Source organism: Camelus bactrianus, chromosome 16 (assembly GCF_048773025.1).
Source record: "Camelus bactrianus isolate YW-2024 breed Bactrian camel chromosome 16, ASM4877302v1, whole genome shotgun sequence".
Classification (NCBI taxonomy): Eukaryota; Metazoa; Chordata; class Mammalia; order Artiodactyla; family Camelidae; genus Camelus; species Camelus bactrianus.
In genome coordinates, this window is record NC_133554.1 from 58,825,089 (window position 1) to 58,843,497 (window position 18,409).

At 67.4% G+C, this 18,409-nt stretch overlaps 1 protein-coding gene across 10 annotated transcripts; it reads right to left on the reverse strand.

Moving 5' to 3' along the window:
- Positions 1-586: 586 nt before the first annotated feature.
- Positions 587-17,844, reverse strand: CEP131 (centrosomal protein 131). Of its 10 annotated transcripts, XM_074343942.1 has the most exons (26): positions 17,619-17,843; positions 15,126-15,314; positions 14,408-14,517; positions 13,878-13,992; positions 13,478-13,605; positions 11,350-11,466; positions 10,700-10,855; positions 9,463-9,580; positions 9,033-9,149; positions 8,676-8,826; positions 8,035-8,129; positions 7,421-7,606; positions 6,895-7,071; positions 6,694-6,819; positions 6,492-6,617; positions 5,379-5,495; positions 4,842-4,944; positions 4,059-4,260; positions 3,651-3,758; positions 3,456-3,573; positions 3,121-3,195; positions 2,116-2,258; positions 1,861-2,038; positions 1,578-1,774; positions 830-890; positions 587-754 (listed from the first exon to the last, which is right to left on the reverse strand). In XM_074343942.1, exons 2-26 carry the CDS (start codon positions 15,297-15,299, stop codon positions 680-682), a joined length of 3,273 nt encoding a protein of 1,090 aa, XP_074200043.1. In that variant the 5' UTR covers positions 15,300-15,314; positions 17,619-17,843; the 3' UTR covers positions 587-679. The 10 variants fall into 10 exon arrangements, 8 of the variants coding, with proteins under 8 accessions (XP_074200043.1, XP_074200042.1, XP_074200040.1 ...); XM_074343941.1 differs by having other exon boundaries at positions 6,694-7,071; positions 9,063-9,146; XM_074343939.1 differs by having other exon boundaries at positions 6,694-7,071; positions 9,033-9,146.
- Positions 17,845-18,409: the final 565 nt, after the last annotated feature.

Below are 18,409 nucleotides of genomic sequence, written 5' to 3' on the forward strand. Positions count from 1 at the left end.
CTGGCCAGCACCAGCTCTCCCCAGCAGCCTGGTCCCAGCACCCTTGGCGGGTGGCGGCGGCAGCTGCGATGGAGCGCCTGGCAGGAGGGTGGGGGAGACAAGGCCCCAGAGAAGTGTCTCCTTTGCTGGCCTCTTGCTCCCGAGCCTAGGCCTCCACCCTCCTTGTGTGCAGGGCCTGTCCAGTGCCCATTTCTCGAGGGCTCCAGGCTGTCACACCCCCAGGGGGTGCCCCAAGTAGGGGAAGGAAGGAGAAGGCCTCAGGGAGGCTGGCCTGTTCTCCAGCAGTGGAGGGGTGGGGGAGGAAGCACAGAGCTCCTCTGGGGACAGGGGTGGGGTGTGGCGAGGAGGGGCATGAGTGCCACAGGGCTTGTCCAGGACAGAACAGAGAGCCACTCTCTGCTCGGGGACCAGGGCCCAAGCTGAGGGGCTGCAGGGCCAGGCAGGGAACGTTGGGGGCAGGCTGAGAGCAGAGCTGGGTCTGGGCCCCCATGCCTGGGCCCTCCGTGGAGGGGGCCCTCCAGTGGCCTCTGCCCCCGCCACTCTGGACCCCAGCCCAGGAGAGAGAGACGAGGCAGGTCACACGAAGTACAAAACAACACCTCTTTATGTTATGACGCTCTCCCCATGGGGCGCCCTCAGCCTGCTGCTGTCAGAATGTCCACTGTCCACATGCTGGCAGTCACTTGGCGCTCGGAAACGGCCGCCCGTGCTGCTCCAGCAGCTCCTCCAGGTGGTCGGCCCGCTTCATCGCGGCCTGCAACGTGCCATCAGGGTCAGGCCCGAGCTCGCCCGCCCGCCCACCCCCAGGCCGCCAGCCACGAGGACCTACCTCGTGCTGCTTCCGGAGGCTGTTCACGGCCTCCTCCTTCTTTGCCAGGGCCACCTTCACCCTGCAGGGGGGCACATGGTGGGCTTCTGTGCGGCGCCCGCCGGACCCCCAGACCAGCCTGCAGCTCCAAGTGGGGGTCCTCCACCCCCCGAAGAGCAGGAGGAGCCACTGTCCTGCCCCCCCCGTCCCAGCTGTGCTGACTGAGGGCACAGGGCCACCTGGAGCAGCTGACAACAGGCCCCGTGTGAGTCCACGCCCCTTGGGAAGGGGCCCTGCTTAGAGGGGGACGAGAAGCCCTCACTGCACGCCTGCCTCTCAGAGCCCACAGAGGGTAGGTGGGCAGGGGCTAGGAAGGCCTCTGGGGTCCCCGGGGAGGGGCACACCTGCTCACTGTGGCCTCACAGGGCCTCCTTCCTTTCTGCATGGCACCTGCTCTGCCCAGCCCAGGGGGCTCCTTTCCCAACACCCGCACAGGGGGGGCACTTGCCCTGACTCGGGGCGGCCAGGCTTCTTCCTGGGGCCGGCAGCCAAGCACCACCCAGAGGGAATGACCTAGCCTCAAACATGGAGCGGAGCCAGCAGCAGCCATGGCTGCAGGACCCAGCTCTGCACCAGCGGGAAGGAGGCAGCAAGATGGGCACACCGCCCGCTCACCTTCCTCAGCCCAGCGTCCTTTTTGGAGCCGCGGGGTCCCGCCCGCCTCCCTGCCCCTGCGCTCCCCGAGGACCCAGCCAGCCCTGCAGCACACCTCCCGTGCACCTCCTCCAGCTCCGCCTGCTTCTCCCGCGTCAGCTGCTCCAGCTCCAGCCGCTGGCGGGCCCGCAGCTCAGCCAGCTCAGCCCTGACCTGCCGGTTCTCCTCCTCGGAGGCTGCCAGCCGGTCAGCGAACTCCTGGCGAAGGACCTGGGCCAGGCCGCTGCGCTCGCCGGCCAGCTGCTCGCTCACCTGGGGGATGTGGGGTCATGGGAGGGTGCGGGGCGGCGCGGGCGGTGGGGGAACCGGGGGCCGGGCTGCCCATCCCACCGGCTCACCGCCCTCACGTCTGCCAGCTCCTTCTCCTTCTGCCGCACCAGGCCCTGCAGACGCACGCTCTCCCCCTCGGCCTCCCCGAGGCGTCCCTTCAGCTCCGCACACCGTTCCTGGAGCTTCCGCTCCGACCTTTCCAGCTCCGAGAGCTCCGCCTCGTACTTGTCCCTGACGCGCTTGATGCTGGCGGCAGGAGGCGCAGGGTCGGGGCAGCGCACGGCTGGCTCCCCCCCCCATCCCCCGGGGACGCGGGGCCTCACCGGCTCTCGGCCGCCCGCTCGCTCTCCTCCCTGGCCAGCGTCATGTCGGCCTCCAGCCGGCGGATGACCCGCTCGATCTCCTCGTCCCGGCCTCTCCGGACCTCCTCCTTCAGCTCCCGCTCCCGGCTCAGCAGCCACGCTTCCTGGCGGGGAGGCAGGGGGCTCAGTGGGCTGGCTGAGGGTGGCGGAGGGAGGCTGAGGGAGGCCAAGGGCCAGGAGGGCCACGTGGGCTCCCAGGACACCCAACAGGGGGGATGGAGCGGCCTGCCCCTGCCCCAGGCCCCACCTGTCCGCAGGGGTGGGGGCCGGGCCCGTCATCAGCGGCATAAGCAGGAGCTGTCAGCACAGCCTGGTGCTTCTCCCCCACCCAGAGACCCGGGACAACACGATGAGGACTGTCTGCTGCCAGACGGACCCTCACAATAAAAGGGACCTCATCTGACTGCCGAGGGTGGGAAGGCAATTTTGAAACTTCCATCAAGTTTAACACACTCACGTCTGGGAACAGACCCCACAGATACAGTGATCCCTCCGTGCACTGCTAGGGCGGGGACAGGGTGGCTGCTAGGCCACCGCTCAGGCTTCATCGCCAGGCTGATGCCTTGCATGGGACCGTGCCCTCTCCGCCACAGCCTCTTCCATTAGAGTCGGAGAGCCTGCCAGCGCAGTCCACCCCGCGGAAGGCCAGAGGGGACAAGGAGAGGCCTGACCCCACCTGTGCCCCTCACACTGGCTGCAGGGCAGCCTGTCAATTTTGAGAGCAGCTACCTGGGCAAGGGGAGGATGAGGAAAATACCCCACTGTCCCCTGGAACCTGCTCCAGCCCCCTCGTCTCCCCTGCTCCCCTCTAGCAGGACAGAAGCAGCACATTCAAGCAGGGTCAAAACCACACCGCCCACCCACAGGCGCCCCTGGGCGGCCACAGCAGCCTGGAAGCCGGGGCGCTGGGCAGGAGGGGAGGGAGGGAAGCCCCCACCCCCCAGCCCAGCCACACCTGCCTCCCACCTCCTTCTTGGTGGAGTTGGCCTCCCACATCTGTTTCTCCACCTCCAGCTGGTCCTTCAGGGCCTTCAGCTCCATCTGGGGACGGATGACGGTGTGAGAGCGGGCCTTGTGGGCCACTCCCCACCCAGAGCCTGTCTGCCGGGGGGGCCTGGACGGGGCCTGTGGTCAAGTTGGGGTCCGTGGGGAGCTGGCTGGGCAGCCCAGTCGTGGAGACACAGGCTCGCTCAATGCTCTAAGCGGCTGCCAGCCCGGCACGTGGGGGCCAGCCCCGGTGGCGGCCCCTCCCCCCCAGTGTGGGTGCCCCGGGCCGAGCTGGGGGGCGGGGCGGGGCCGACCAGGTGCCTGCGCTCCTGCTCCTCTCTCCGCTTCTCAAACTCCGCCCGCAGGGCCCGGCCCCCGGCCGAGCTGCTCTCCTCCAGCTGCTGCCTCAGCTCCTCCAGCTCCGCCCGCTGCCTGCAGGAGAGCACGGGTCAGTCCGCAGCGACGGTGGCGGGTCGGCCGCGCGGGGGCCAGGTCCTCCCCAGGGGCACCTGGCGGCCTGCTGGCCCAGCCGCTCCTTCTCCTCGGCCACCTCGCTGTGGAGCCGCCGCCGCTGCTGCTCCAGGGCCCGCTGCTCCTGCTCCAGGTGCTGCTCGAAGCTGCAGAGGGACAGCAGGACCGGCTCGGGGGCGGCCGGGCCCAGGGAGGGCCTCACGCCCAGGGGTGCGGGGTCCACGCTGGCAGAGCGTGTCCCTGGGAGCTGAACTGCCGGCACAGCTGCAGCTGCCCTGCGGAGGCTGCCGCGCCCAGCCCTGCGTCCCGCTGTCCCCCTCCCTGTCTTCTCTGTCCCCCGAGAGCGGCCATGGGGAGGAGGTGCTCTTGGCCCTGGGGGTCCAGGCACACCCCAGCTCTGCTCTGGCCTCGCCCCACCCCCGTGTCCCTGGGGCAGGGGGGCCCACCGCTGCTGGGCGCGCTCCCACTCCTGCCGGCCCAGCGCCTCCTTCTCCCGCTCCAGGTGCTGGCGGAGCTCCTCGGCCTGGCGCCCGTAGCGCTGGGCCGCACGCTCATCCGCCTGCAGCAACTCGGCTGCGTGCTGGCTCTTGAGCTTCTTCACCTCCTGCTTGTGCCTGGCGATCAGCTTCTGGATCTCGGGCTCCAGGCCTGGGGGGACACCGTGCTGCAGGGACCCACCCCCACCACTGCGGGGTCCTGCCCCTCCCTCCTGGGCTGGGGGGGACCCCCGACCTCTGCCCGCTGTGACACCTCGGCCGCTAGGGGGCCCCGGGGGGGGCTCCAGCACGGAGCACAGCTGAGCCCACTGGGGCCACAGCACATCTCCCTGCCTGGGGCACCGTGGCTCCCCCCTTGGCGCTCTGGGCCGTGGGGTCTCCCCCGGGAGAGGGGGTTACTGGGGCAGGAGAGCCAGGCATAGACGAGCACAGCTGGGGTTGTCCCTTTGGCCCTCGGAGGGCTCTCTACATGGGGGAGGTGCGACCATGCAGCAGGCAGGCAGCCCCCAACGCGAGCCCCCACCCGCGAGCCCCCTTGGAAGCTGGAGGGGAGCCCGTCCAAGGGCCCGCGAGGCCCCTCACCTAGACGGGGCCCTTGCTGCTGGTCTACAGCCAAGCTCGAGTGCCCCCAGCTCCCCCGCTCCTGGTGGCCTCCCCGGCCGGGCTGCACCCCTGGGTCTCAGTGCTTCCCGGGAAGCCCCTTCACGTGCACGCAGCTGGCGAGGCCCTCACCTTTGACGGTGATCTCTTTGATCTTCCGGGTCTTCTCGCTGATCCACTTCTCCCTGCGGACCTTCTCGGTGGCGCTCATCAGTTCTTTGAGCTTCTTGATCTCCTGCCAGCGAGAACACAGGAGTCAGCAGAGGTGCTGTGGGAAGTGGGAAGATGCAAGGACAGCCCCCCACCCTCGGTCACCCCCGTCGTTCAGGAGGCCTTTCAACAGTGACCGCGGGCAAAGCAGGAGGCACCAGGGCTGCAGCACTTGTCTGACGGAAGCCGGTCCCTCTGCCCAGGGTCCAGAGCGGGGGCCATCACCTCCTCTTCAGGGACACGAGAGGGGTCACACAAGCCCCTTGGCCCTGCCCCGGGGTCTGGCACCCGTGGGGTGGCAGGAAGCAGCTCCAGTGGAAGGAGGGGACAGAGCATGGTGCCGGGCTGGCCCCTCCCCGCTGGCCCGCGGGATGGCTCCGGCCGTGGGGTGCAGGCCCAGGCTTCCCCGTGCAGGCACACCGGGTCTGGGGTCAGCAGGCAGGAGAGCAGGGGGCTCACCAGCTCGTGCTGCTCCTGCATCTGGGCCTCTCTGTCCTTGCGCCTCTGGTCCCCCTGCTTCAGCTCGGCCACCAGGGCCTCGCACTTCTCACCCAAGGCCTTCTTGTCCTCGATCAGCTGCGACCAGGGGTGGAGGTGAGGTCAGGAAACACTACCTCTCCTCGCCTGGGAGGCCAGCACACCAAATCCTGCCCCCTCCCAGGTCTGTAGAGGACCCTGGGTCCAAAAAGGTGTGCATGTGGACAAAGGGCTCGACCCCTTCCTGAGGGCTGGCTGGTGTCAGCAGAGCCCGGGCAGAGTGGGCACCTTGGCTACAAGCCCCCAACTGTGGCCATGCCAGGAGCCTCCAGGGGTGGGGGTCAACCTGTTGACCCCGTCATCCAGCCTGTGAGAAGGGCCTGCCCTTGTTGCCTGACAAAAGGTCTCGGCGAAGTCCCCAGGTGGCACCCAGTCTCACCGAGGGGTCCAGGCAGACCCCCAGTTTGGAAACATCTATGACTGCGAGGCGGCGTGTTGAGGCCACTTGGTTCCTCTGGGCTCCCTCCTCTCCTCACAGACCCCACACCTAGAGCTCTCCTCGGAAAAGGACCTGACAGGGCCCAGCCGAGCACAGGTGGGCTGGAAGTCTCCACCAGTCCCTGTCGAGGGAGCTCCGAATGCCCCAGCAGCGGCCTCCCCGGGACAGCACACCAGGAAGTTCAGGGTGTGTGTCCTGCTGGCAGCCTCCTGACGGCCACCAGGGGACCAGCCTGTCCTGAGTGACCCCACGTGGCCGGACCCCACTGGGGGGTGTGCTCTGCCCCCCTGCCCCTGCCGCCCGCCATGCTGGGCCTGGGAGCACAGCTGTGGGTGGGCGGAGGGCTGGGGGAGGGGAGGGCAGCACTCGCTGGGGCTGGTTGCCCCAGAGCAGCCCGACGGGCAGGCGACACCTGGCCCCCATAGGGGAAGACGCTGCCCGTTTCTACGAAGGTGGGAGGAGGCCCACGAGGAAGGCCCGTGGGTTTAGAAGTCTCCGTGAGGCCCGCTCTGGTCTGGAACCCGGCCCTGCCCCTCTCCCTGACCCCCAGGTCCTGATGCAACTGCCCTGAAGCCCCGCTCCCCGGGCAGCGCCACCTGGTCAATGAAAGACAGGTGCCGCTGTATGGTGGCCTCGTAATGCTCCCTCTGCTGCCGCAGCTGCCGGCCCAGCTCCTTCTCCGTCTCCTTGACCCGCCGCACGGTCAGGTCCCGCTGCTGTGCCTGCGGGGTGCGGGGGGAGCTGCTCAGGGACAGGCGGGGCGCTTGGGCGGTGGGGGGGGGGCAGAGGGGCCGTTACCAGCGCCCGCTGCAACAGCACCATCGCCTGCTTCTTCTCCTCCACCTCCAGCTGCAGCCGCATCGCCGACGTGCTGGCCTCAGACGCCGGCCCCGAGCACCCCAGCCCCTCCTCCGGCACGTGGCCCTGGGACGCGGCTGCGTCAGGCAGGCCCTCATTGCCCAGTGGTGGCCGGCCTCCCTCCCTGAGGCCTCTCCACACCTGGGGGGCTGGGGCTGCCTGGCGCTGCCCAGATTCCTCCGTCTCATCCAGGAAGCGCAGGATGCTGCGCAGCTTGGCCTCCGAGAGCAGGGCCCCATCCTCGGGGGGGCTGGCGGCCACGCTGAGCCTCCCAAACCTCTCCAGGTTGTGGGCCGTCAGGGAGCTGGCATAGTCCTCCTGCAGGGGGTGGGGCGTGGCATTGGAGGCTGTGGGGGCAGCGGCGGACTCCAGGCCGGCCTTCCAGGGCCCACCGGAGACTGGTCAGGGGGAGGGCCTCTCAGACTGCCCAGACCCTTGCAAGGGACTGACCGGGGACCACTGCTGGCAGAGACATGGTGCCCACTACCACCCCCAGGTTACTCTGAGGGTCCTAACCTTCGTGAGCCCTCGGATGAGTAGGTAGTTCAACAAGGTCCCATCTGGCCCTCGTGGGGTCCTGACTCAAGCAGGGAGGACCCCCGGGGGCTTCCCAGGTCCCCATAGCAAGCCTGTGACCTGCATGGATGGTGCCAGGGCCCACGGTCACCTCGTCAGTCCAGGCATATTTGTCCTTGAGATAGGCCCTAGGGCGGGGCAGCGGCTCTGGCTCCTGCTCCAGCAACTTCAGCGTGTCCAGCAGATCGTCCAGAGTTGCCCTGGACTTGGCCCTGCCCTCAGTGGGGGCCACCACCTCCAGGATCTCACCAGCTGCCGTGTCCTGGGAGCTGGCGTCCTGCAGCAGACGGATGGGAGGCTGAAGCCGGTGAGGCCATAAGAGGCAGAGACCATCAGCGAACAGTGGGGAGGCAGGGGCCCCGATCCTTCTGCTCGGGCGCCTGCCTGCCTGCTCACCCGCCTCCAGGGAGACAAGAAGGGGCACCAGGTGGGACGGCCTGGGCCCGGGACCCTTGGCCCTCGGGCTAGACGCCATGGCTGCCATCTAACCTCTGTGCTTCTGTGTGGAGCCCAACCCTGCATCCAAGAACACCCAGTGGGATTCCAGGGCAACTGTGAGACCCCAGCCCTGCACGGGAGCGACAAGACCTGTCTTGGTGAGCGTCCCTGTGGCCACGGCAGGGCACGAAAGGGCAGGCGCAGGCCACCCCGGCCTGGACATGCCCCAGAGCTGGGCGGGGAGGGCAGGGAGGGCCGTGCTGAGACCTGAGGCTTGTCCTCTGGAAACTGCTGGGGCTCCAGGGCCGTGTCGGGGGCAGGCTGGCGGGGGTCCTCCGGGCCTGCAGCGCGCAAGCCAGCCCCTGCACGAGGGAACACAGCGTCGGCCACCTGGGGCAACGACTGTGGAGGAGCCCCTGCAAGAGGCCGGGCACGGGGAGGGGCGGAGGCAGGGCCCGGGATGGTGCGCGCCACAGTGGACCTCATGGAGCAGGGGCTGCCTGGGGAGCCCTGACCTTCTTGGGTGAGAGGTCAGGGAGCTGGTGCAGTGCTCTGTAGGGCCCCCATGTCCAGCTCCAGAGCAAGCGGGGCTGGAGCAGAGGAGCAGGGCCTGGGGGTTGCTGAGAGCGAGGCCCCTCCTCCAGGGTGGACGCCGTCAATGGGCAGTGGCACAGGAGCCAGGGGACGTCAGCAGAGCCCGCACCTCCTCCTCGGCCACAGGCCTCCCTGGGGGAGGGGGGTGTGGGGGTCGGGCACAAGGGTGTCTGCCTTCGGGGATGGCCGCACCCAGGGGTCACCATACCCGGAGTGTCCACACTGGGGGGTGTTGACACCGGGATGTCCACACACAGCCAGAGGCAGCGGTGGGTGGGTGGCAGGGCAGCCTCCGGGCTCTCAGCCACGCTCACCGGCATTACTGGCCTTGCGGGTCTCCTGGGCAGCGCTCCCCGGGCTCAGGGGCAGCTCCTGGGTGGGCTGGGGCTTCCCTGTCTCCCTGGTCCCCTTCAGCAGCCCGAGGTCAGTGTTGCCTGACTTCTGCGCTCGCTTCTGCTGCAGCTCCTGCCGCAGGGAGCGCCTGTGAGCAGCCCTGCCCGGGGGGGAGCGGGCAGAGGGCGGCCCCTCATCCTCCCCGAGCCTCGCTGCCCGAGGCCCCACGTCCAGGAGCTCGGGGAAAGGGGTAGTGGGGCCCCCAGTGGTGCTCTCGGCACACAGGGTCCTCCTGCCTGGACACCGGGCTCCCCACACGGCTCAGGTCGCCCGGGCACCTGAATGGCCGCCCTCCGGGCCTGGCGTGCCTTCTCCTCCCGGGCCCTTCTCCTGGCTGCCTCCTTCTGCTGATGCTGCTCCAGGAGGGTCCCCTCTCCCAGCCGCTGCCGCTGCTGCTGCAGAGACCAAGCCATAGTGCAGACAGCAGGTTGCCCCACAAGGCCCCCAACCTGCCATTTCTCTGCCCCACAGAAAACAAGCCCCCCTCCCAGGCGCCCAGTGGATCCCGCAGATGGGACGCAGCTTGGTAGTGCAGCCAGAAACCCGCCCCCACTTTCAGTGGGTGCAACCCAGCACCCAGGCACTGCCAACGAGCAACTGGGGAGGGAGGAAGCTGGGCCCCCAGATGGGGTGGGCCCCCAGGAAATTCTAGGTCCATCCCACCGGTCTGCATACGGCCGGGCCCCCCACCCACACACCCACACTCACCGCTTGCTTTGACTCCAGCAGGCACTGCACGCTGGCCGCCCCTGCTCGGCGCCGCTGCACTTGGTGCCGGTACCAGCGCTGGATGGTGGCGGCGGCCTGGTTCACCTGGTGGATAAACCTGCCGGAGAGCGGGGCTCAGGACCGAGGCGGCTGAGTGGTGGCCTCCCCTCCCGAGTCCCCGAAGGCTGGCCGGGCAGGGACGCCGTGCACAGAGCCCGTCCTCAGGTGCTGACGTCCCGGGGAAAAGGAAACGCCTATCCACATAGACTCCACTCACAATCGCCAGAAAGCGGAGAGACCCGAAGGCCCACCACCCGGCTGTGGGGAGCAAGTGTGCGCCCGATGGGACGCCACTCACGGACCAGCGGCAACAAACTGGAGACACAGCCAGGGCTGCAGTCGGCCCGTGGGGGAAGGCAAGCTGCAGGGACAGGCTGGCGTGGCCAGGATCACCTGGCAGGGCCTGGCTGAGAGGCGTGCAGGGAACCCCGGGGGGATGAGACGCTCTTTTTGCAGACCCGGCTGCACACGTGCCAAGCTCACAGACCTGTGTCCTAAAGGGGGCGCGCCCTGTGCACAAAGTGCACTCAGTAACGTGGGCTAAACCCAAAGCCTCCGTCCTGGCTCCCGGGATGCCCTGTCGATTCACTTGGCAAAGATGCTAACGGACCGTCCAGGATGTGAACGGTCACCGGCCGTGGGACACGCGTGCAGAGGCCCGTCCACCACCTCACCCTGCTCGCCCACTTCCAGGGCCTGTCCCAAGCTCCACGGGGACAGCAGTGGTGACAGCCCAGCCAGGTGAGGCTCTCCAAGCGCAGCCTCTGATGGCTGGGTGGTTCCGGCCTGGGTATGTGGTCTCCAGCTGCAGGAGGAGGCTCCGCCAGGCCTGCCCTCCGCGGCCCCCGGGGCCAAGGTCCAGGGGCCGCCCTCCCACTTGCTTCTGAGCGTTTTAGTTTTCTTTCTACCAGGAGTTTTACTGAGATATAATTTACATACTTACAAAATTCACCCATTTTGAGTACACGACTCAGTGATTTGCAGTAAACTTAAAGAGCTGTGTGACCATCCCCAGGGTCCGGTGCTGGGACGGCTCCATCACCCCTCGAAGACCCCCTCCTGCGCCGCCCCAGCCCCAGGCAGCCAGCGCTCTCCTTCCTGATTCTGCAGATCTGCCTCCTTGACATCTCTCCCCGGCGCCTCCGGCCCCCTCCCGGCCCCAGCCCCGGGCGGTCACCTCTCGGCCTCCTCCTCAGTCACCTCCTTCCGTCTGAGCTGGCCCGCGGCACCTCCCGAGTTGCTCTGGACCGCGTGGTTGCTGCGGGCCACGTTCTTCTGCGCCTTCCCGAAGCTGCAGCTCTCGCCCTCGCCCGTGGTGGCCTTGACGATATTGCTGACCGGAGGGGCAGAGAACGGCTCACGGACCTCAACCCTGGGGACAGCTCCACCCGCGGCTATGTCCCGGGCCTGGGAGGAGGTGCCCGCTGGATGCCAGCAGCAGGCAAGGTCCTGCTCCTGCTCTGATTTGCTGTTCATCTCTTGGGGCCACCCTCTCCCCCTGGGGCCCATCTGGTGGCACCCAGGTTAAAAGGCTCTATGTTTAAAACAGCAAAAAGGTCTCAAAAGCCACAAGATCCCAGAATGGATGGTGACTCAAGACACGCGGGTGCGCCACCCCTGACTCTGAGAGTGCCCTGAGGGTGACAGGGGGCGAGGTACCAGAGGATGCTTTGCTCTGCTCAGCCAAGCCCCACCCAAGACCCCCGCAGCTTCGGACTCGGCTGGGGACCCGAGCCGGGGGTTGGGGGGCTGTGGCTTCCTCAGCGGGCCCCAGGCCGGGTGCGCCCAGGTCCCGGGCCCGCGGTGAGACTGGAGCGAGGCCCTTACTTGAGGGAGGGAGCCGTGTGGTTGGAGCTCTTGGGGGGCGGCGGCGCCTTCTCCGAGGGGGGATAGTGGTTGTGCACCATGGTGGTCACGCAGTTGCCCACGGCTCCCTTGCTGCTCCTGCGGGAACAGATGGGAGGCGGCGTCCAGCTCTGGGAAGGAGGCGGACCCTGCGTCTCGTGCTCAGGGCCTGTGCTCACTTGGTGTCGTCCCAGCGTCCCTGTGGGGCCCCGTCCACAGCCACCGCACCCAGCCGTGGGCCCTTCTTGGGACCCAGGACAGCTCCAGCAGGGCTGTTCCACTGAGCAGAACCTGAGGTGTGAGCGGTGAAAACCACCGCGACCCTCGACATCGGACACGCCTGTGATGGGGGAACGGCCACAGACGGGTCGGCGGAGAGAGGGCCTGTCCATGCTGGCCACACAGCCACACGGGGCGGGTGGCACAGGCACTGTGCTTTCTCAGAGCCACTGGAAGGAGTAAAGACAGCGTAATCACACAAAGACGAGAGGAGACAGCGGCAGAGAGATGTCCACGAAGCGTTAGAGGTGGAGGAACAGAAGGGCCAGTGGTGAGGGACGCGCAAAGTGAGGGAGCGGAGCCCCAGGTGCTGCAGGCAGCTGGTCTGCACCCCAGAACCCAGGGAGGGGCAGGGAGCAGAGGCACCGGCTCTCCAAGGAAGCCCACGCCTGGACCCCCCTGCTTGCCCCGAGCATCAGACGCCAGCCCCCTCGCCGCCTCAGCCCTGCAGAGGACGAGGCTGGGTCTCCGGTGAAGCAGTCTATGCCCCGAGCCAGGGCAGCCCCACCCCTCCCCAGCCGGCCTGCAGCACTGGCGGCCAGGACGCAAACCCCAGCGTCGGAGATGAGAGGACCACTCCCCGGAGAGGCTGGGCAGCCCCGAGAAAAGGCCCAGATGCTGACCCCCAGCACAGCAGCCTGGCCCCTGCACAACCACCCCGAAGTGAAGCTGCCTGGAACAGGCTTCCCGGCAAGTCTCAGGGCCTTGAACTCTGGGAACACTCGGGGAAAGATCCACAAGAGAAAGATCAGCAAACAGAATGTGACGGAAATGAGGCTAAACAGAGAACAGGACCGCGAGGGCGGGACGGAGGGCGCGATGGGGCGCAAGGTGGAAGCAGGGCGGTGGACAGTGAGCCCACCTTCCATGTGGGTCACGCCCGAGACTGAAAACCAGTCGACAAGGAGCCGCCCTGGCATGTCTTGAGAAAGGTTTTCTAGAAAATACGAGAACGAACAGCCTGCACGTGGCTGCTTCTGGGGAGCAGGGCTTGGGGCGGGGAGGGGCGCGCGGGCGGGCTGTTTTCCTCCTGAAGTCAGTGCCACTGTTCAACTTTCTAGCTGTATGCACATGTCACTGTGACGGGAATTAGAGTTAAGCCTTAATTCTAATTCTCACGTTGAAACCAAGAATCCTTCCTGCACCGGCGCTGGTGAAGGCCTCTCAAAAGACATTCCTTTGATAAATGGCTCTAAAGGTTGGGAAATTCTTTCTTGTACTGAGGCAAACGTGTCTCAGCCCCTCCGCCCGTGTGCGGGTCGCGCGTGGGTCCCGGCTGAGGCCGAGAGCCAGGGGGCCGGGCTTTCCTGCAGGTGGGGGTGCTGCCCTCAGCTCTTTCTCTCTGGGCTTCTCCAGACGCCCCCATCTGACCATTCCTGGCCACCAGCCCCGATGGCTGAGGTCCCAGCCTGCCCGGCCCTCCCTCTCCAGCCCCCGCTGCTGTCTCGCTGTGAGTGGCATGGCTGAGAAGTGACCAGCACAGCCAGGATGCTGACCAGTTCTGGGCAGTGAGCAGGTGCCCCCGAGGCAGCTCCATCCTCCCCTCCAGACAGACTGAGGCTGAACCTTAAGGTCTCCCGGGGCCCGGAGTGAGCCTCGTCCAGGCCTGACCTCTTCAAGAGTGAAGCTGGGCATCTCGGGTCCTGGGGGGAGTGCTGGGTACAAAACACCATGTTGCAGCCTCTTCCCTCGGCCCTCAGGTAGGGAAGGCCGACCGTTCATTCCCACACTCACTCATTCCAAAGCACCCGGTCCAGCCATGAACAAGACAAAGCGGCTGCCCCGGGAGCTCCGGGTGGGTGGGGCCGTGTGGCCCCTGTAGCTGCCGCACCTATTGTTGGCAGTGAAGGTGGGCGCCAGGGGCACCGTGCACTCTCTCCTCCGTGGGCACGCTGGCACGTCGAGGGCACTGGGACTCGGGGCATCGGGCGGTGAGCTGAAGGCCATGGGCCGGTCGTCCTGTCAGTGCACACAGCCTGTGACCCCACCGCACACGCCCCTGACCCCGGTCACTCCCACGCACAGGGGGCGGTGAGGCAGCCCCGGGACAGGGGCGTTCTTTGCTCCCCCTCACGTCCAGCCCTGTGGTCAAAGCTGGCCAACACTGGCGCCCCCCTCCTGCCAGTCCCCACCCCCAGAGGAACAGTGAGAACAAAGACAGAATGGGGGTCACTCCCCACAGACACCAGCCACCCAACATCCCATCTGCTCCGCTCAGCCGCCGGCCTCACCAGGATGTTCCATGTGGCTCCCTTCTCACTAGAAGTTCTGCTTGGACCGGCCGGCCTCTTTCTCTCACTGGGGCTGCCCTCAGAGAGCAACAGGGAGTCCGGGGGCTCCGTCGGCCTGTGTCGGGAGAGGGCACAAGCAGGGACCGTCCCTCAGCCCAGGAGCCTGGCTCCAGGGACCCAGACTGGAGGGGGTGTCTTATGAGGGGACAGGAGGGGCCGGCTCCCCAGCGGGGACTTCTGCGCCAAGCCCACAACATAAAGCGTCGTTTCTCAGCCCTGATCTGACAACCACGCCTGGATCAGGCGTCACACCCCATCCTGCGGCCACCAAGACTCCCACAAGGCACAGCACGGACAAAGGGAGAGGAGCGGGCAGGGGACACCAGCCTCAGGGCCGCATCTCTGCACACAGACTCACCCCACCCGCCCTGCCCAGGGCTGGCCCCGTGCTCCTGCTGGTGAGGCTGCGGGAAGGGCTGACCAGGCAGGAGAGGAGCAGGCCGCGGTCCCCTGAGGGGACAGGAGGCTACCTGCGGGGGCCGGTCCACGCATGGTCGGCTTGTGACTGGTTGACCTGCGTGGTGCTGTTAGATCTGCGAAGGTTGTTGGCAGCCTGGGAGCCTCTGGGCCCTGGGGCCTCCTGCAAAAAGAGGGGAGGCCACCAACCACGTGGCAAAGGTTTCAGTCACCCACCAGTTCACTCAGCTGGTGGCAGGTGGGCAGAGGTAGCAGCGTGGGGGTCTTGGGTGTGGCCTTGGCCTCTCTGGCATGAAGTGGGAGCCCCTCACCCCAGGCAGATGGAGGGTCCTAGAGGAGATGCGTGAGGCCTGCCCGGGTGCCACGGCAAAGGCTGATGGGCCCCTGGTCCCCTTCTAACCAGCAAGCCTGGCTGCCCGCTCCCGGCTGCCCGCCTGCCCTGGGGCTCGTCTCCATCCCCCCACGCCAGCCCATTTGCGGAGGGCTCCGACAAATCCAGGTGCTGCTGGAGCACAAGGGACAGAGGGCTCTGCCTGGGGCCAGCCGACCCATCCTCGACCTCTCTGAGTCAGCTCCCTGGTCCACAAGCCGAGTCCTTCCTGCCCTAGGACAGCCCCGGAGTGGACGGATGGTGGATGAGAGGACGCTGGCTGAGGTGTGGAGCCCACCCAGTGGGCAGACGCCACCCTGGGGCAGGGGCCCTGGACGCCCGAGGACCAGACGCTAACACTGCTCCAGGCGTGGCTGTCAGATCAGGGCTCTCACACTCACCGGTGCCTTCCTCCCGGGCGCGCCACCCGTGGCCATGGAGACGGAGCGGGTGATGGGCTTGGCGGCAGAGGCGCTGCTGGGGCGCCGGGACACGGGCGGAGGGAGGCCCGCCAGACACAGGTCCACACTTCCAGGGCTGCCCGCAGGGCTGCCGATGGCCCTGGGGCCTTTCATGTGGCCAGGCAAGCCCTGAGAGGAGAAGGGGAGTAAAGAGATGCCCTCTGAGGAACCGGGCCCTGCACACACCACCTCCAACTGGGCCTCAGGGGCTCGGGGCACCTGGGTCTGCGGCCACCAAGCTCTCCACCCTGCTCGCTGGGTGGCCGTCTCCTTGTTGGGACCCTGAGCGTAAGCCGCAAGAGGAGGGCCTCCTGGGCTCCAGAAAACCCCCCCAGCCTGGGAGGCTGCCCTGCGCTGCAGTCGTGGGTGTGAGCCCCCGCCCCTGTGACAGGCACCACGCCAGCCCGAGCCTCGCGCTCTGCATCTGCAGAATGGGCATTTAAGAAGGTGCCTCCATGGCGGGGGTGTAGCTCAAGCGGCAGAGCGAGTGCTTAGCGTGCACAGGGCCCTGGGTTCAATCCCAGTGCCCCCTCCAAAAATAAACAAATAAATAAATAAACCTAATATCCACCCCTGCCCCCCAAAGAAGGTGCCTCCTCACGGGTTATCACGAGGCTCAGACAAGACGGCCGTGGGGCTGGCACGTGGTGAGCCCCAGCAGGCGACATTCTAACTGGGATTTGGCCCCCAAACTTATCTGGCTACAGAGCCCCCTCCAATCCCTCAGGACTCCCGGAACATCCAAAGCCTTCTGGTAGGAGCATCAGCTCTCATGTCAGGGCTCCCCTCCTCCCCGCCTAGAGCGGCTGCCTTCCCAGGGCCCCTCGCTGGCCCAACCGACCGCTCCACCCTGGGGCACCGCCTCCAGCTTCAAACACCATCCATGGGCCAACGGTTCCCAAGGGCATACCTCCCGCCCCCTGTGTCTCCTCACTCCCAGCTGAGATGACCTCGGAGCTCTCCACACCTCAGACCCAGACTCCTGCCTGCTACCTCCAGCTGCCCCTCCCCAGCCGGGATCCCAAGCCAAAGACCCAGCTCTCATCCCAACACCTTCCCCTCAGCAACCAGGCCAGTGTCCCCTACCGTCGGTCCCTCCCCTCCACAAGCCCCCAGCACCTCCTCAAACCTGGACAACCACAGCCGCCCCCGCTCCGGCCCTCCCCAGCCGGACCAGCCCCTCCCCACGCGGCACCCAGAGCTGACCTCTGAACCGGGTCTCAGGGCGGGCTGCGCACCCGCTGGACACCCTCCGAGGGCTCCCAGGTAAAGCCCACGTGCCTCACACCACTCGGACCTGACCCTGGTCTCTGCGACCTCCTCGCTTGGCTCCCCCCTTGATCTGCTTGGGACCCTTCCCAGGATGTCCCCTTCACTCAGAGGGCTGCCTGTCCCTGTTACTCTTCACGCCCTCATCCCGCTTCATTTTTCTTCACCTGGCCACCTGCCCACACAGGTTGGTGTGTGCACCGTCTGAATGTCAACCCCACGAGGACAGGGACCATGCAGCCCGGCAGTGGCACGCGGCTGGTGCTCAAGGAACAGGAGTGGATGCACCGGCACCAGGAGTGACCAGAGAGGAATGAGCACAGCCCTCCGTGCCACTGAGGGCTCTGCTGGGCCAGCGGGCACACACCATCGTCACCTGAGCTCAGGGCTGCAGTCTCCTTCAGCCCCGACACCCACAGAGCCCCCACTCTCTAGAGTGAGGGCAGAGGCTGTCCCTGTCACTCACCAGGCCGGTGTCCTCAGCTATGCGTTTCTGGTCGTGTGGGTGGAATTTAACCCCCTCCTCTCCTCAGGAGAGGGTCCAGCCACGTCCAGCTGGACCCAGGCTGGCCCATGCGAGGAGTGTGCGGGGCTCTGGGACGGCAAACACAACCTCTCCATGGAAGCCTCCAGGCCGGACCTCACCTTGTATGCAGAGGTGTCCCTCCAGGACCTGAAGGTGGGTGTCCGGAGCTGCTGCCCGGGCCCCCCAGGATGGGCTAACTCAGGGCCCCGCGCAGCGTCTCTGTCTGGAAGCTGCCCATCTCCCTGGGGTTTGTTTCAAGGTGGTGAGATGAGACTGCTGACTAGAATCCACACCATTCTCTGGGGAAGGCATGAGAAGCTCCCCGGCCCTGTGCGGGGGGCACCTACACCTTCTCCCTCATCTGAGCAGACCCCGGACACCCTCACCTGTGCAGGGACCTCCGTTATCAGCGTAAAGCCCCTCACTGTGCGAGTGCCAAGCATCCACACCTGCGCTGACCTCCCCACGTGGGAGGGCCGGGGACCACCTCACCTGAGCAGGGACCCCCTCACCAGCACGAGGCCCCACTCACCTACACGCCTCATCTCACCTGCGCAGCCCGTCATGCCCGTCCCTGAGCGGGCCCAGCAGCCCCCTCACCTGCACGGGCCACGCCACCTGCGCAGGGACCCGCTCACCTGCACGGGTCGGGCCTGGGACGCAGGGCCTGCGGGACCGAACGGCGAGGGGTGCGCGGGGCCCTTCAAGCTGGATCGCGCGGGGCCGAGGCCTCGGGCAGCGACCTTGCGCCCCCGGCCCCGGAGCTGACTCCGAGGCTCGGTGACAATGAAGCGTCCGGGCGGCTAGGGGAGCGGCGGCAGCTAGCAACCAGAAAACAGCCTAGCACCTCCTCCCCTTCCGTCACGGAGGCCCGCCTTTCCTTCCGACGCCGCTTCCGGATTGGCCCCCCGGAGGCCCGCTCCGGGCTTCCCGGGAGCTCATTGGGCCGCTCGGCCGTCCTTCGGGAAGTTCAGGCGTGGGAGGAGCCGCGGAGAGCAGGGCACCGTGGCGGAGGCGGGCTGCTGATTGGACGTGGCTGGAGGAGGCGGGGTCTGGCTGATGCGGGGGCGGGTCCCAGGAGGAGCCTCTGGGGGAGGGTGGGGAGGAGGAGAAAGGGGCGGGGCGCGCGCGGCGGCCCAGCACTTCTTCCGCGGGGCTCAGCCTGCCTGTGGGGCGCCCGCGGGGCTCCGGGCTCTCACGCCGTGCCGGGCTCCGTCCTTGCCAAGGCCTGTCTGGGCACGTGGGTCTCGCTACCCGCTGGACGCTCCGTGTTGGGGTCCGGGCCTGTGAGTCCCAGGGAGGGCCGCCTGGCGGAGACGCGAAGCTGCGCGCTGGCGGGGAGCGCCTTCCCCGGGCAGCCCTGACACCGCCCCGGCCCCGTGCCCGGCGCCCTCCTCCCGCCCAAGGCCGCGCGGCGGGTCGCCCTTGT

Excerpts from the sequence above, each read along its gene's own strand:
- CEP131 (XM_074343938.1), bottom strand. The coding sequence starts at position 15,299 with ATGAAAGGCCCCAGGGCCATCGGCAGCCCTGCGGGCAGCCCTGGAAGT. Across the intron at positions 4,261-4,841 it reads CAAAGAGATCACCGTCAAAG|GCCTGGAGCCCGAGATCCAG; the intron begins GTGAGGGCCTCG and ends GTGTCCCCCCAG. Across the intron at positions 891-1,577 it reads CTGGAGGAGGTGCACGGGAG|GGTGAAGGTGGCCCTGGCAA; the intron begins GTGTGCTGCAGG and ends GCCCCCCTGCAG.